Source organism: Protomyctophum parallelum (genome assembly GCF_964188405.1).
Source record: "Protomyctophum parallelum genome assembly, chromosome: 8".
NCBI classification, from domain to species: Eukaryota; Metazoa; Chordata; class Actinopteri; order Myctophiformes; family Myctophidae; genus Protomyctophum; species Protomyctophum parallelum.
This window is the reverse complement of record NC_139703.1, coordinates 24,248,209-24,263,153: the sequence shown is the minus strand read 5'-3', so window position 1 is coordinate 24,263,153 and position 14,945 is coordinate 24,248,209. Positions and strand designations below refer to the sequence as shown.

Genomic DNA, 14,945 nt, shown 5'->3' with positions numbered 1-14,945 from the left:
ACCACACTGACTTCCAGTTGAACAGTACAACCGTCAGGTCACCACACTGACTTCCAGTTGAACAGTACAACCGTCGGGTCACCACACTGACTTCCAGTTGAACAGTACAACCGTCGGGTCACCACACTGACTTCCAGTTGAACAGTACAACCGTCAGGTCACCACACTGACTTCCAGTTGAACAGTACAACCGTTGGGTCACCACACTGACTTCCAGTTGAACAGTACAACCGTTGGGTCACCACACTGACTTCCAGTTGAACAGTACAACCGTCAGGTCACCACACTGACTTCCAGTTGAACAGTACAACCGTCAGGTCACCACACTGACTTCCAGTTGAACAGTACAACCGTTGGGTCACCACACTGACTTCCAGTTGAACAGTACAACCGTTGGGTCACCACACTGACTTCCAGTTGAACAGTACAACCGTCAGGTCACCACACTGACTTCCAGTTGAACAGTACAACCGTCGGGTCACCACACTGACTTCCAGTTGAACAGTACAACCGTCAGGTCACCACACTGACTTCCAGTTGAACAGTACAACCGTCGGGTCACCACACTGACTTCCAGTTGAACAAAGGTTATTTGTGTCAGCTGTTAGTCATGTTTCCTGTCTGTCTGTCTGTCTGTCTGTCTGTCTGTCTGTCTGTCTGTCTGTCTGTCTGTCTGTCTGTCTGTCTGTCTGTCTGTCTGTCTGTCTGTCTGTCTGTCTGTCTGTCTGTCTGTCGGTCGTGTCGACTGTATCGATAGATGATCAGATGATAATATATATACCCTTTATTCCTTGGGTAAATCCCTGTCTTGTGACGTACATGCAAGCTATATTAGCCCAATGTTGCTGTTAAATAGTCTATAAAACCAACGCATTTCACTTGAATAATAAAGCGCATAAAAGCGCATCGGAATCAACAGTGCAGAGCACTTTTGGACCTCGTGCGCTACATGTGTGTGTGTGTGTGTGTGTGTGTGTGTGTGTGTGTGTGTGTGTGTGTGTGTGTGTGTGTGTGTGCACGCGCACATGCACATACGGAGAGAGATAGAGTTATTTAATGAAAATGAAGATTTAACGTCCTGTCGGTCTCGTGCTTGTATCACGGTATCCTGCACGTGCGTGAGATGTCAAAATGAATTGGAAAAAGAAACAAATGATGTAGCCTATATATGTATCGGGTCTGGATCGCATCTTAACCCATTCATACGAGGTTTCCACTGGACACACACTGGTCTGATTAACCCATTCTGACCTGAGATCAGATTCTAAAAATGTCAGTCGTTCTTCGATTTTTCAAAAATAGCAGACCTACAAGCTAGTGGCGCGCTATGAGCTTGTAGATCTGCTATTTTTCAATAGCTAAAGCATAACATGATGCTAACACCAAAATGGGTTCCCGTTCAGAATGGGTTGAGGTGAACTCTTGCAGTGTGTGATGCCTACTCGGCGACCAATCGTTTAGTGTGAAAGCCACAACGATATAATGACAGATGATTTTTTAAAAAAGACTCCTGCTGTGTGAAATACATAACGATGACTTGCCGACCACTTTAAAACTCCTACAGTGTGTAGGGGCCATAACAGAGTCAAACTAAATGTAATGTAACAATATTCATATGAGGAACCGATTCTAAACTGAATGCAATGCCTACAATTCCTTGTCAGGGTAGGAGGTCCCCAGTACAAGAATGAATATTTGGGGGCTTGAAAAAAAATTCAGAAGCCTTGATGTATAGACAATTGTAATATCACATGTATACCAATAACGTATATACCATGGCTAGTTGAAAGACTTCTTCCCGAGACATGGCCAAAGCATTTCTGGGGTCCCCAGCCAAAAATATTGAGAACCCCTGGCCTATAGTACATCCATATGGACGGACGGACGGACAGACAGACAGACAGACAGCTCTTCTCTCTGTGGCCAAATGTCTCGCTTCGTCTTCTTTCTTAAAGCTCTTACTGGAAGAGAGGAGAGGAGAGGCATGCAGGCTGAAGAGAGGAGAGGAGAGGAGAGGAGAGGAGAGGAGAGGAGAGGAGAGGAGAGGAGAGGAGAGGAGAGGAGAGGAGAGGAGAGGAGAGGAGAGGAGAGGAGAGGAGAGGAGAGGAGAGCCATGCAGGCTGCCATCGATCAGGGTAAAGATGTGCTGACTGCAGTCTCTCGTCAACCAACCACTCCCCCATAAAAACAGCATGTACATGTATGGGGCCTTTCTACTCCCTGTGCGTGCGTGCGTGCGTGTCTGGTGATCCACCCTAGGACATATGGTTTCCACAACTCGGGATTAGGGGTGGAGCTCGTTTTCATTTTCATTGATAACGAGCACCTTATCAATCAGGCTTATCGAGCCGGGTTCTTATTGAGCCCACTATCGAGCATTTTATATGTTTTGCCTAACATTAAAACAACCGTTAATTTGTGCAATAAGTGTTAAATGGCATTATATTATGAATAGTACTGTAATAAATTACGATAAAATGTCCACTTCAGCTCTTTATAAACCGAAAATGCAATGCATTTAACAAAATAAATATCACTTGTCTTGCACTACATTTGACTGGGGGCTTCAAATACAGTACTTTTCTAACAGACGGACAGACAATTTACAATTCAGCAGACGCTCTTAAATCCAGAGCGATTTACATTAAGCAACGTGGCGATACATATACATAAAGACTAGTTATCATGAATCACACGTAAGCTAAGAACATATCAGTGGAATATCTATATAATGAAACTATTCATATATACTATAATAGTGCTATGTCTACATAAAATGCTATCTAAACCAGACCTTTTAGCTTTTCTAAAATAATATTGAAGAAACTGTTAACTGGTCCGTTAATGTGTGTATACCGTCACATTAAAAGTGTAATCATTTAGTTTCCCCGCACAGCATAGGTTGGCAGGTATTAATAGACCCACTGTTTGTTTCAGCGTGGGTGATTAGATATTATGTGTTGATCGGTTCTTGTCTTTATTGTGCTATTTTATCATGAACATTAGTGAGGACCAATTATATGAAGATAGGTTGAAAAGTGGTGAAGTGGCTCTTTAAGTAGGCTACTCCACCTAGATCTCAGAGGAAAATATACTTGTGTACTTTTACTCCATTACATTTATTTGAAAGCTTTAGTTACTTTGTAGATTTTGATTATCATTACAAAAGATATACATTAACCACTTCAGCCCTACTGTATACATTTCAGCCATTTGAAAATAGCAGATCTACAAACTCACAATGCGTCACAATGCACACATTGTGAGCTTGTAGATCTGCTATTTTCAACAACAACAAAAATTGTATACATTTGAAAACTTGAAATGGGACATTCTGTATAATGAGTACTTCCGTACTTTTACTCAAGTAAATGTTACTTGTAAGACTTGTAAGACTTCTACTTACAGAGTATTTCTACAATGCAGTACTGATACTGCAAACCAAACACTTTATGTGACCCTGCATGCTCTCCGTGTGTGTGTGTGTGTGTGTGTGTGTGTGTGTGTGTGTGTGTGTGTGTGTGTGTGTGTGTGGCTAACACTTCGAAACCGTTTCCAAGACATCTTTAAAAAATGAATATGCTCTATCAAATATATATATATATTTATATATATATATATATATATACACTATATATATATATATATATATGACACTATTTGCTTTCAATGACAACGCCAAAATAGAAATGTCATCAAGTTCAAAGTCACTATCTGCAGACAGGGATGGGAAAGGCATAACAGTTGCTTTTGTTGTGTATTACACCCACACGCCAGTGAGAATAACACACACACACACACACACACACACACACACACACACACACACACACACACACACACACACACACACACACACACACACACACACACACGCACAGAGGGAAACACTGAAGGGAACAGGGAGGAGAGAGAGAGAGAGAGAGAGAGAGAGAGAGAGAGGTGTCCTGAAATCTAATTAGATTAAAAATAGTGTCCGCAGTCTGGGGGGGGGCGAACGACAAGCATCCTCTGCATCATAAGACTCTCTCTCTGTCTCTGTCTCTCTCTCTCTCTCTCTCTCTCTCTCTCTCTGTAAACAAATAATTGGTCTATTGGCTAGTATGTACTACACCACTGCCTGCCCATCCCTCCACCCAGCCTCTCCACCCAGCCTGTCCACCCAGCCTCTCCACCCAGCCTCTCCACCCAGCCTGTCCACCCAGCCTCTACACCCAGCCTCTACACCCAGCCTCTACACCCAGCCTCTACACCCAGCCTCCAGCTGACTTACGTGGCGGCCGGTTAAGACTGATATGAGGTTAGGGGACTTACATGCACATATAGCACTTACCCTACTACCCCCTTAGATAGCATTTCTGTAGACTTAGATATAGCATTTGATACAGCCGTATAGCATGTTATGTATAGCACTATAATAGCATTGTATGTAGTCATATCACGTCATAGTACATATGTATAGCATAGTATAGTATATATATGTATAGTTTATGTATAGTTTCAATATATAGATATTCCACTGTTACGTTCTTAGCTTACACATGTTTCATGATAAATGCTTTTTATGTGATGTATTCCCATGCTTTGGATTAAGAGCGTCTGCTAAATGCCTAAATTGTAAATTGTACGTGGCCAGTTAAGAATGATATGAGGTTTAAGGGCATGGTGGAACAGGCGGTAGTGCTGTCGCCTCACAGCTAGAAGGTCCTGGGTTCGATTCCCGCTGGGGGCGGCCCATGTATTCCCTCCTCATCAGTGCCCATACCCGAGGTGGGGTTGGTGAAAGGGCCTTTCTGTGTGGAGTTTGCATGTTCTCCCCGTGTCCCCTAGGGTAGGTAACCTCACAAAAAACATGCAGTAATCCTGGTCTCTAAACTGCCTCCCCCTGGCCAGCTGGGGCCCCTGATGGAGGGGAAAGGAACTGGTCAGAATAACGTGTTCCTTCCACGCGCTACGTCCGGCCGGGGAAATTCCCCCGTCAGGTGAAAAGAAGCAGCTTGGACTCCTCATGCATATAAGGAAGCATGAGGTCAGTCCGCTGCCCCACCCGAGGTTGGCAGAGGAAGTGTAGCGCCCAGGATTACATTAGATAATTGACACATTGAAAATGGGTTGCAAAATCGTGGAATGAAAAAAAATAAAAAAAATAAAAGAATGATATGAGGTTTAAGGGACTTCCGTGGCCGGTTAAGACTTAGGGCCAGTTAAAACACTTTATCTGCCCAGAGTGGGTTGTTGTTGTGAGCAGTGATCATTAGCATTATAGCGCACACTGTCCAGAGCGATGCGAGACAAAATCACAAATGAAATCTGATCATCGGGGTGTGCGGCGGCTCACCATGGACAGCGCTCCAAGCTTTAGAGATACAGGGCTTTGAAAATCATGTTATAATGGAGGCTCAATGGAGCTGGATGGAAAGAACCCATAGCTGGAGGGGACAGAGGTGTTGCATAGCAACCGGAGCAATGCTAAAAGGTAAATTGATGGTCGCCACTTTCATATATGGAGTATACGGGGGGTACGAACATGTACGTAGATGGCAGAAAATAAATTAAGAATGATATGAGGTTAGGGGACTTCCATGGCCGGTTATAAGACTGATATGAGAGTGCATACTCATTATGCAGAATGTCTCGTTACTGCAACGTAGAAATACAAATATAAATATGAAAATAGCAGATCTACAAGCTCACAATGCGCTGCGACAGCTTGTAGATTGGCATACTTTCAAATGGGCAAAATGTATATAGGGCTGTAGTGGTTGGTGTGTTTTGTAATAATGATCACAATCTACAGAGTAACTAAAGTTTTAAAATAATTGTATAGTATAGTATAGTAAAAGTAACACGTCTGAACTGAGTACTGTACTCGTGCTGTAGTCGTGCTGTAGTACTGTACTGTACAAGACCTCCTCCAATGCCTGTGTGTGCGTGTGTGTGTGTGTGTGCGTGTGTGTGTGTGTGTGTGTGTGTGTGTGTGTGTGTGTGTGTGCGTGCGTGCATGTGTGTGCGTTGGGCTGCACAACAGTGACACCTGGTGGTCAACAAAAGCTATTTCCGTACTCGTACAATGGCACCAATCAAAAACAATTGCCTCTGAGATGTATAGTGGAGTAGTGGAGTGGAGTAAAAGTACTCCAGTTAAGTAAAAAGAAAAATACCTCAAAATTGTACTTAAGTAAAGTACTTGAGTAAATGTACATGTACTTAGTTACTTACTACAGGAGTGTATACCTATGTTCCCCAGGTTCTATGTTCCCCACCATGCAAAAAAGGTTCTTTGTTACCCACTTGGAATAAACCTAAATCTAAATCAGAAACCTAACCTAGTAATTTTAGTAATTCTGTTCTAGTAAGACTAAAAGTATTTTAGCAACTTAGTCTTAGTGTTACTTTTAGTAGCACATTTCTAAGCTCAGTATTTGAACAATCCATTGAACTTTAGGCCTGCCTAGGCTATACTTAAACTATCTAGTCTTAGCCAACTAAAAATCAACGCTGGCATAGAATAAACTAAAACATAATTGCTCAGACTCTTCAACAAATACATACAATTGTATAGTACAAAACACTGAAGTCCTTAACCCATTCTGTACGGGAACCCCTTTTGGTGTTAGCATTATGCTATGCTTTAGCTATTGAAAAATAGCAGATCTACAAGCTTGTAGGTCTGCTATTTTTGAAAAATCGAAGAACGACTGACATAGAAACATAAGGTTTTTCAGAACCGCTAACCCTAAACCCTAAGGTAAGTGGGGAACATAGAACCTGGGGAACATAGAACCTGGGGAACATAGAACCTGGGGGAACATAGAACCTGGGGAACATAGAACCTGGGGAACATAGAACCTGGGGAACATAGAACCTGGGGAACATAGAACCTGGGGAACATAGAACCTGGGGAACATAGAACCTGGGGGAACATAGAACCTGGGAAACATAGAACCTGGGGAACATAGACCCTGGGAAACATAGAACCTGGGGGAACATAGAACCTGGGGGAGCAAATGTGTGAAATGGTCTTTTCTGATTTTTGTGGGGAACACTTTCGCCAAAACATAGCCTATAGGCGATGATGATGCGCTGTTTGGGGATTGTCCATATTTTCAGCATGTCGTGTCTAGAACAGGGTGAAAAAACAGCCCTCTCTGTATTTATGCAATTTAGCGCCCGAGTGGTGCACGGCTCACGGAGTGTTTGTCCGTGCTCCACTGCGAATTCAAAGAACCATAATTCTAACAGTCAGCTGCAGGAACCAAGCCTGTGTGTGTGTGTGTGTGTGTGTGTGTGTGTGTGTGTGTGTGTGTGTGTGTGTGTGTGTGTGTGTGTGTGTGTGTGTGTGTGTGTGTGTGTGTGTGTGTGTGTGTGTGTGTGTGTGTGTATGTGTGTGTGTGTGTGTGTGTGTGTGTGTGTGTGTGAGAGAGAGAGAAAGAGAGAGAGACAGAGAGAGAGAGAGAGTTTAATGCAGAAAGAGAAATGCTAGAGAGCTGCAGAGAGGAGAGAGCCAAACCTCAGACCAGATGAGCAGACAAGAGGAAGGGGGGGAGGGGCGAGCAAGGGAGGGGGGGCATGCAGCAGAGCGAGAGAGAGAGAGAGAGAGAGAGAGAGAGAGAGGGGTGTGGTGTTGGGTGGGGGGTATAGAGTATAGACCACTGCATGGTACTTAAACCCACCAGCTTCATAATCTTAACCACACCCCCTTCATAACCTATAACTACACCCCATTCATAACCTTAACCACACCCCCTTAATAACCGAAACCACACCCCCTTCATAATCTTAACCACACCACACTTAACCACATACATGTATGACATGAATTGTATGCTATTGTCTCACAAAAATGTTTCACAAAAATGTCAAAACCCCCAAGAAGGCTAACCTTGGTCATGCAGTCACTGTTTAAATGGTTCAAACTTTCAAACACATCGACTGCCATGGCTGTTTCAGTCTCTATCCATTATAGGTATTTTAATGTGGGGTTCCTTATCTAAGGGGCAAAAATGACCATGGGCATTAACCGAAAATTAGCTCACGGATAAGCAATCCCATTGCGGGAGGATCACGGACCACCCGCGGCATGATTTGTTTTAACCGCGACCAGCGACGCGACCGGTCTCGGACGTAGATAAAGCTAGTTTTGATTAGAATCGGAATTTGGGATTGGAATCTGAGATAAAAGGGTGTTAAGATTTAGTCTATCGTTCAAGTCAACGAGGGGGAACCTTTTTACTGACGGACCAACCAGTTGAGCTCCTAGACGCGGAGATGATATACAGTAGTATAGCACAATCTCAAACTGAATCAATATAACATTAAAAGACTCCATCCATGGTAGCCTGACACTCAGCCAGAATTATCATTTAGTTTCAATTCATTATTCAGACCGTAATCCCTTGCCACAGCAACAAACTCTACACTGGCATGGATGACTAAAGTTTGGTGTCACATTGTTTTTTTTTCCCCCACATATTGTGAATCAATTAGATTAGAATGACATAATGGACATACCAAAGAAGTATTAAACCAAAAGAAACAAAACAATTATGCCAAACTAAGCACATTTTAAAATATAGGGGAATGATTTTGGAGGCGCACGGCGCCGAAGGTTAAGGTCGTTGGTTCCGGCCGCCTGATGGCGTAATGTTAGTTCTGCTCCGACCGGGTCAGAAACCCCAAAATGGTATTGATCCCAGGCTACGGATGCATGCATTGCACGCTGCTCTCCTCTCCTCCCCCCTCCTCCCTCCCCTCTGCTCTCCTCTCAGGATGCTGTGTCATCAGACACTGAGGACTCAGACAGAGCACTAAAGCTTTGCTCTAATTTACTACACCCTCCCCCCCCGACATACCGGGGGGGATGGGGGGTTCGCTCATAACTAAAGAGCGTAATATACTGATTTCCACATGGTTAAAGTATAGACTCCCTTCTTTATTTTGCGATATTTGGTGTTCACATCGTCATATAGAACTAGATATTCTGTGGGTCTTGAAAGATTCGTTACAAAGGTTCAAAATTGCAGTGGCTGCAGACTGAAATGCTGGCAGTGAATGAGTTTTAAGATGGGAAAAGCTTTGTGAAATTGCAGAATTGGCTTTATCAGACCTAGAAAATGCTTTAGGTCCAAACAATCATTACTCTCATACCATGAATAAATATCAAGGCTTTCTAAAATTGCCATGTAGCTAATAATAATTATAATAATGTAGATTTGTGTCAATCAAAACGTATACCGTACAATCGGTCACAAGAGGTCAAGAAAGACGAATATGGAGATCCGTTTCACTTGTCCGGCCGTCTAAAAACACTCATAAAATGTTATTATTAGAAATGTAACAAAGACAGCCTTCTTTATTGTTGAGAACGGTTTGAACTACACACTCATAAAGGTCACCAAACACCTGATCCTCTGAGGTGCTCAGAGAAGTCCCGGTTGTACCTCTAACTCTGAGTGTACACATGGTTCTAGACTAGAGTATACTTCTAACTCTTAGAGGGTACACAAAACTACACATGGTTCTATACTTCTAACTCTGAGTGTACACATAGTTCTAGAGTATACTTCTAACTCTTAGAGGGTACACAAAACTACACATGGTTCTATACTTCTAACTCTGAGTGTACACATAGTTCTAGAGTATACTTCTAACTCTTAGAGGGTACACAAAACTACACATGGTTCTAGAGTATAGTTCTAACTCTGAGTGTACACATGGTTCCAGAAACTACGCAAAAAGCATGGAATACGGATGTGTATACCGTATTACAGGAAAATCTCGTTAAAGAAACTCCAGTAAACTCTCGAATTGTACCATCACACCTGTATATTACCATATATTACTGTATATGCCCGCTAAAATTGAGGTTTACGGACAAATCTAGTGCCCATAATTTCCCGTTAACTCCTCTTTTCACGCAGTGATATATACTTCTAGTGTACAGGTTGGGGATGAGGTAAAGTTTAGACATAGTTTTACTGAGGTTACGTTTACGAATAAACATAACCCTAAATAATGTCTAATAATAGAAATATACAATTTGCTGATATTCAGAAAGAATATTGTATGTGTTAAATGGTTTCACAATGCACGGCTTGACGATGAAACATCTGACTAAGGCTGCAGTATTTAACGTAGCTTTTTGTCCGTTTGCTGCGAATACTCAAAATGTGAACATAAATGTGAAAACAAAGACTGAGAGTGACTTTTGTTTTGATTCTCTGAACTTTGCAGTCCATATTGTCTTTTTTGGCAGGCATTCATGAAGACAATAAAACAATAAAGTTAATTCCCTTTTCCAATTACTGCACCTTAAGCGATTTACTGTGGGCAGTTCAGGTACACACACGCACATGCGTGGGCAGCGCGCGGGCGCGCGCACACACACACACACACACACACACACACACACACACACACACACACACACACACACACACACACACACACACACACACACACTCCAATGAGTGTGCAAATGGAACCAAATTGACCCGTATAGCGCTGCACAGACATTAGGCATGCAGGGCTTGAAAACCATGCATCTGTGACTTAAGACAATGTACACACTTTGGAATTATGTTAAACATGGAACCACCGTGGCATTAGGCGACATTATATCTGTGTTGGAGCGCCGCAGTGTGGCTGAAGAGTGCATGTGCATGTCTCATGCTGGCTAAGATGTGTCTCATGTGTCCCTTTGAAAGTCTTTAATGAAAACGTTTAAGTCTTGTTAAGATTGTATAGTGTGAGACATAGCTATATGAAACACAGCTGTTTCACCATCAGGCCCCTAAAACTATGTCCCTAACATTAAACTAACAGGATATTATATGGCACCGTATATCTACATACCTGCTTTCAATTTGTCACTGATGATGCCAAATGCCAAACATCTGGTGCAGGCCCCATTCTAGATAGAAGCACAAAGGGTGCTCGTCTTTCAAGGCTTTTTGCCAGGAATTCATTGGTCACTGTTGACACAGACGCGCAGCCATTTGCGCTGACGTGACGGTCTCGCGCATTAAAACAAATACAAATGAAATAAATAAATAGCATGCGGGCTAAAAGCATGTCGCAGACAGTCTGCTTGGACAGAAAATAATCCACGCCATCTGCACGGAGCCTTTCAGTCAGCAGAGGATTCCATTACCATTAGCAGGACCACTTGAAGGCCATCTCTCTCCACTCTCCCTGCCAGTAACCAAAAGTATAGCTTTACAGTACAGTTAACTGTACTGTGAAGGAAGGAAGGAAGGAAGGAAGGAAGGAAGGAAGGAAGGAAGGAAGGAAGGAAGGAAGGAAGGAAGGAAGGAAGGAAGGAAGGGAGGGAGGGAGGGAGGGAGGGAGGGAGGGAGGAACCCACTAGCGTTCCCACGTGGATGCACAGAATCAGAGTTTAGTTGAAAACCAGGTATGTGTTTCAGTGACTGTCTGACACGGTCATACATTCAAAGAATACGTTTCATTATACATATACATTATACTTAGAGCGCTGCTTTTCAACCTCTTCAAGGTCCATTACTACCGTAGTCGGCATTTGAGCCACGGACCACGGAGATTTAGCCCCTCAGACCCGAAACGTTGACTCCCCCCCCGTTGACTAGATTTGTGCACAATTCCATGCTGTATTGATGTTGGTACCATTAGGAGAGATAACAATTCTTCTATACATCCTCTAATTGTGTAGATTTCTTATTTGAAAGGCGAGTGAAAAAGTGAAGTCAAACTGCATGACATACTGGGTCTACGACACACAGTATGGCATTATGGCACATCCCCCTTCACATTCACTAGATCCCGTGCTCTCTTTTCCGGCCAGATGTAATTTCCTGTGTTCTAGTAGGACTAATAGTAATTCATGATTTAATTTAAGTTCATTGTTGTACAATTATGTACAAAAATATATATTTAGCTTGCCCAAAGGCCACCCGCCCCCTGTAAAAGAAAACCTTGGTTGGAAAATAAGTTGTAAAAAGTCGTTAAAACCCTATAACAGCAGTAATCCTGGGCTCTATACTGCCTCCACCATGGTCAGCCGGGGTGCCTAATGGAGGGGAAAGGAACTGGTTGGTGTTCCTTCCTCGCGCTACGCCCTAAAGAAGGGGCTTGAACTCCTCATGCATTGAAGGAAGCATGAGGTCAGTCCGTTGCTCTCCCCCAGGTTGGCAGAGGGAGTGTAAGCGCCCGGGATTTACATTAAGATAATTGACGCAATTATTTTTGTATAAATAAAACGGGTTACAAAGGTTGTGGGATAAAAAAAAAATATTAACCCATTCTGAACGGGAACCCATTTTGGTGTTAGCATCATGTCGTGCTTTAGCTATTGAAAAATAGCAGATCTACAAGCTCATAGCGCGAGTGGCGCGTTACGAGCTTGTAGGTCTGCTATTTTTTTTTTATCGAAGAGCGACTGACATTTTTAGAATCTGATCTCAGGTCAGAATGGGTTAATCAGACCAGTGTGTGTCCAGTGGAAACCTCGTATGAATCTGATCTCAGGTCAGAATGGGATAATAACCCACGCGGGGACCGTGGGACTCACTTTCTGTTGCGTCTGGAGATAGTACGGGTCCAGGTCCTCCAGGGGCGTGGCCGTCATGCCCGGCGGGATCTCGCCATAGATGAAGGGCAGGCCCTTCCCCGCCTCCAGGTCGCAGTTGGGCTCAATAGGGTCCTCCTCGGTGGTGTCGCGGTGGCTGCTGTCCGACCGCGGCTTGGGCACGGGCTTGTTCTTCTCCGCTCGGATGACCTCCTCGATGTGGGCCAGCGACTCTGGTGTGAAGTACTTGAAGCTGTCGGGGCCTGGGGGCACGATGCGCTTGGCAGGCGGGGCATCCATCTTTTCATCCTGCTACGTACGTACCCTCTTTTGATGATGCTATTGTTTGTCGTGGTCCATCCCTTTGGGGCGCTCAACGGCCGGATCTGAGACGGAGGGAGAGAGAGAGGGGGGGGGGGGGGGGTTGGGGGGAGGAGAGAGAGAGAGAGAGAGCATGGTCAGATATGTGAGAAATGTCACGATTTCCGCTTTGGGGCAATTAAAAAAAGATAGCAGATCGAAAAGCTCACGGTGCAAGCTTGTACACTGCTATTTTGTGTTTGAAAAATGTTGAATGATTTTGAATCGAGAAAACAATTGATTCAGAATCGGCCTCAGGTCCCAATGAGTTCAAAGCGGAGTTAGGCACACCTGGATGAAAAGTCTAAACGAACGTACATGAAGATTTAGGACAATTTATCAAAGCAATGCTATACGGTCACTCACACACGCGCGCACACACACACACACCACACCCACACACACACACACACACACACACACACACACACACACACACACACACACACACACACACACCCTCTTACGTACGTGGTACTCACATTTCCATTTCTTTATTGGCACACACCAAAAAGAAACGCTTACGTGTTTTCTGCAATGAGCACACACACACACACACACACACACACACACACACACACACACACCCTTCCTCATGACTCAAACAACTCTACGGTCACTCACATCCTTTTCTCTACATGACTCAACAACGCTACAGTCAGAGCATCTGGGAAATGTCGAAACCGCCCCACTCTCCGGGTAGCTCAGTTGGTCCTTTTGGACCGACCACAAGTTCATGGGTTCGACCCCGTGCACCGCCAACTCAGCGCACAAGTAGCACGGCTTGGTGCAGCAAGTCGTGCGGTCAGTATTGGGAGCTGATGGTACGTATGGTGTGGTGGTGCACCACCTCAGCAATCAGCATCCATCTCCCAGGGGTCTAGTATATAGCACATCCTGCATAATATCTGCAAGTTACCGACTGACACTGACAATAAGCCACTCCCGACCTACTTACTCTACTGGCCAAACTGCAGTCCCCAAAAAAAACCTGCAGGACAGGTCTTGATGGGACACTTCACCCTTTTTGCAAACAAATATATGTTAATGATGTTTAATAGTGTTTGTTATGAGCTGGTCCAGCCAGCTACACTCACTGCCATGTATTCATTGAACTTCCAGTGTGAGTTTTGGCTCCCATTAAAGTGTCATGGCGCAGCCCAGTCACGTGACCATTGCCTTTCCTTCTCAGAGCTTCCTTGGACTACACGTTGTCTCAGTAAGACAGCCCTCCCCCCTATCTACAAGGAGGAGCAGTGCACCAAAGCCTTATGGGAATTGTAGTCCAGGAAGGAAGTGATCCCAGTGCCCATGACATCATAGACACTGGGCTCACTGCTAAAATCTAAAATATCTAAAACCACATATTACACACATAAAGACCCCCCGGAAAGTGTTCTAGATCTTCTAAACGTCATTAACATACATATTTTCGCAAAAAGTAAGTACCGGGTCTTATAACTTATCTTAAGGCCTGGAGGCGTGGCCAATGCGATTTGGTTGATTTGAGTGACCAACCAGCATCGGCCACGCCTCCAGGTCTTAAGTTAAGGCATAAGACCTGGTACTTGAGACACACAAAATAGTGTTTGACTGTAGGCTAGTCTGTTGCCGTTGCATCTCTGTCTAATAAAGTATTCAATCAATCAATCAAACATAGTGGACTATAACAGCGGTTTTCAACCCTTTTCATGTCAAGGTATGTATGTATTTGAACCACGGACCACCATTTTATGACATTTAGCCTCTCAGACCCAAAACCTTATGTTGTCCGCAGTTCCATGCTGTATTGAAGTTGGTATACCATTAGGAGAGATATCAGGCCAATGTTGATCAAAACAACAATTCTTCTACATTATCTAATTGTGTAGACTTCTTGTAAATTACCTCATGCAGATGTCCATTTGCATGAGGTCCATTTGGTTACCAACTCTCCATCATTTATCTGGGGACCACCTGGAACCCCCTTAAGGACCACTGGTTGAAAACCTACTGGACTATAAGATAGTTCCACCGAAGGACTTGTCTTGTGTCAATAAAA

At 43.8% G+C, this 14,945-nt stretch overlaps 1 protein-coding gene across 2 annotated transcripts in view; it reads right to left on the bottom strand.

The window, feature by feature from the left end:
- The window catches only part of LOC310863253 (sodium channel protein type 8 subunit alpha-like), a 105,608-nt gene extending 92,884 nt beyond the window's left edge, over positions 1–12,724 (bottom strand). For both annotated transcript variants that reach the window (XM_083771459.1, XM_083771460.1), the window contains exon 1: positions 12,548–12,724. In XM_083771459.1, the coding sequence (XP_083627585.1) occupies positions 12,548–12,604 (57 nt within the window). In that variant the 5' untranslated portion in view covers positions 12,605–12,724. The remainder of the gene's footprint in view (positions 1–12,547) is intronic.
- Between the last annotated feature and the right edge of the window lie 2,221 nt (positions 12,725–14,945).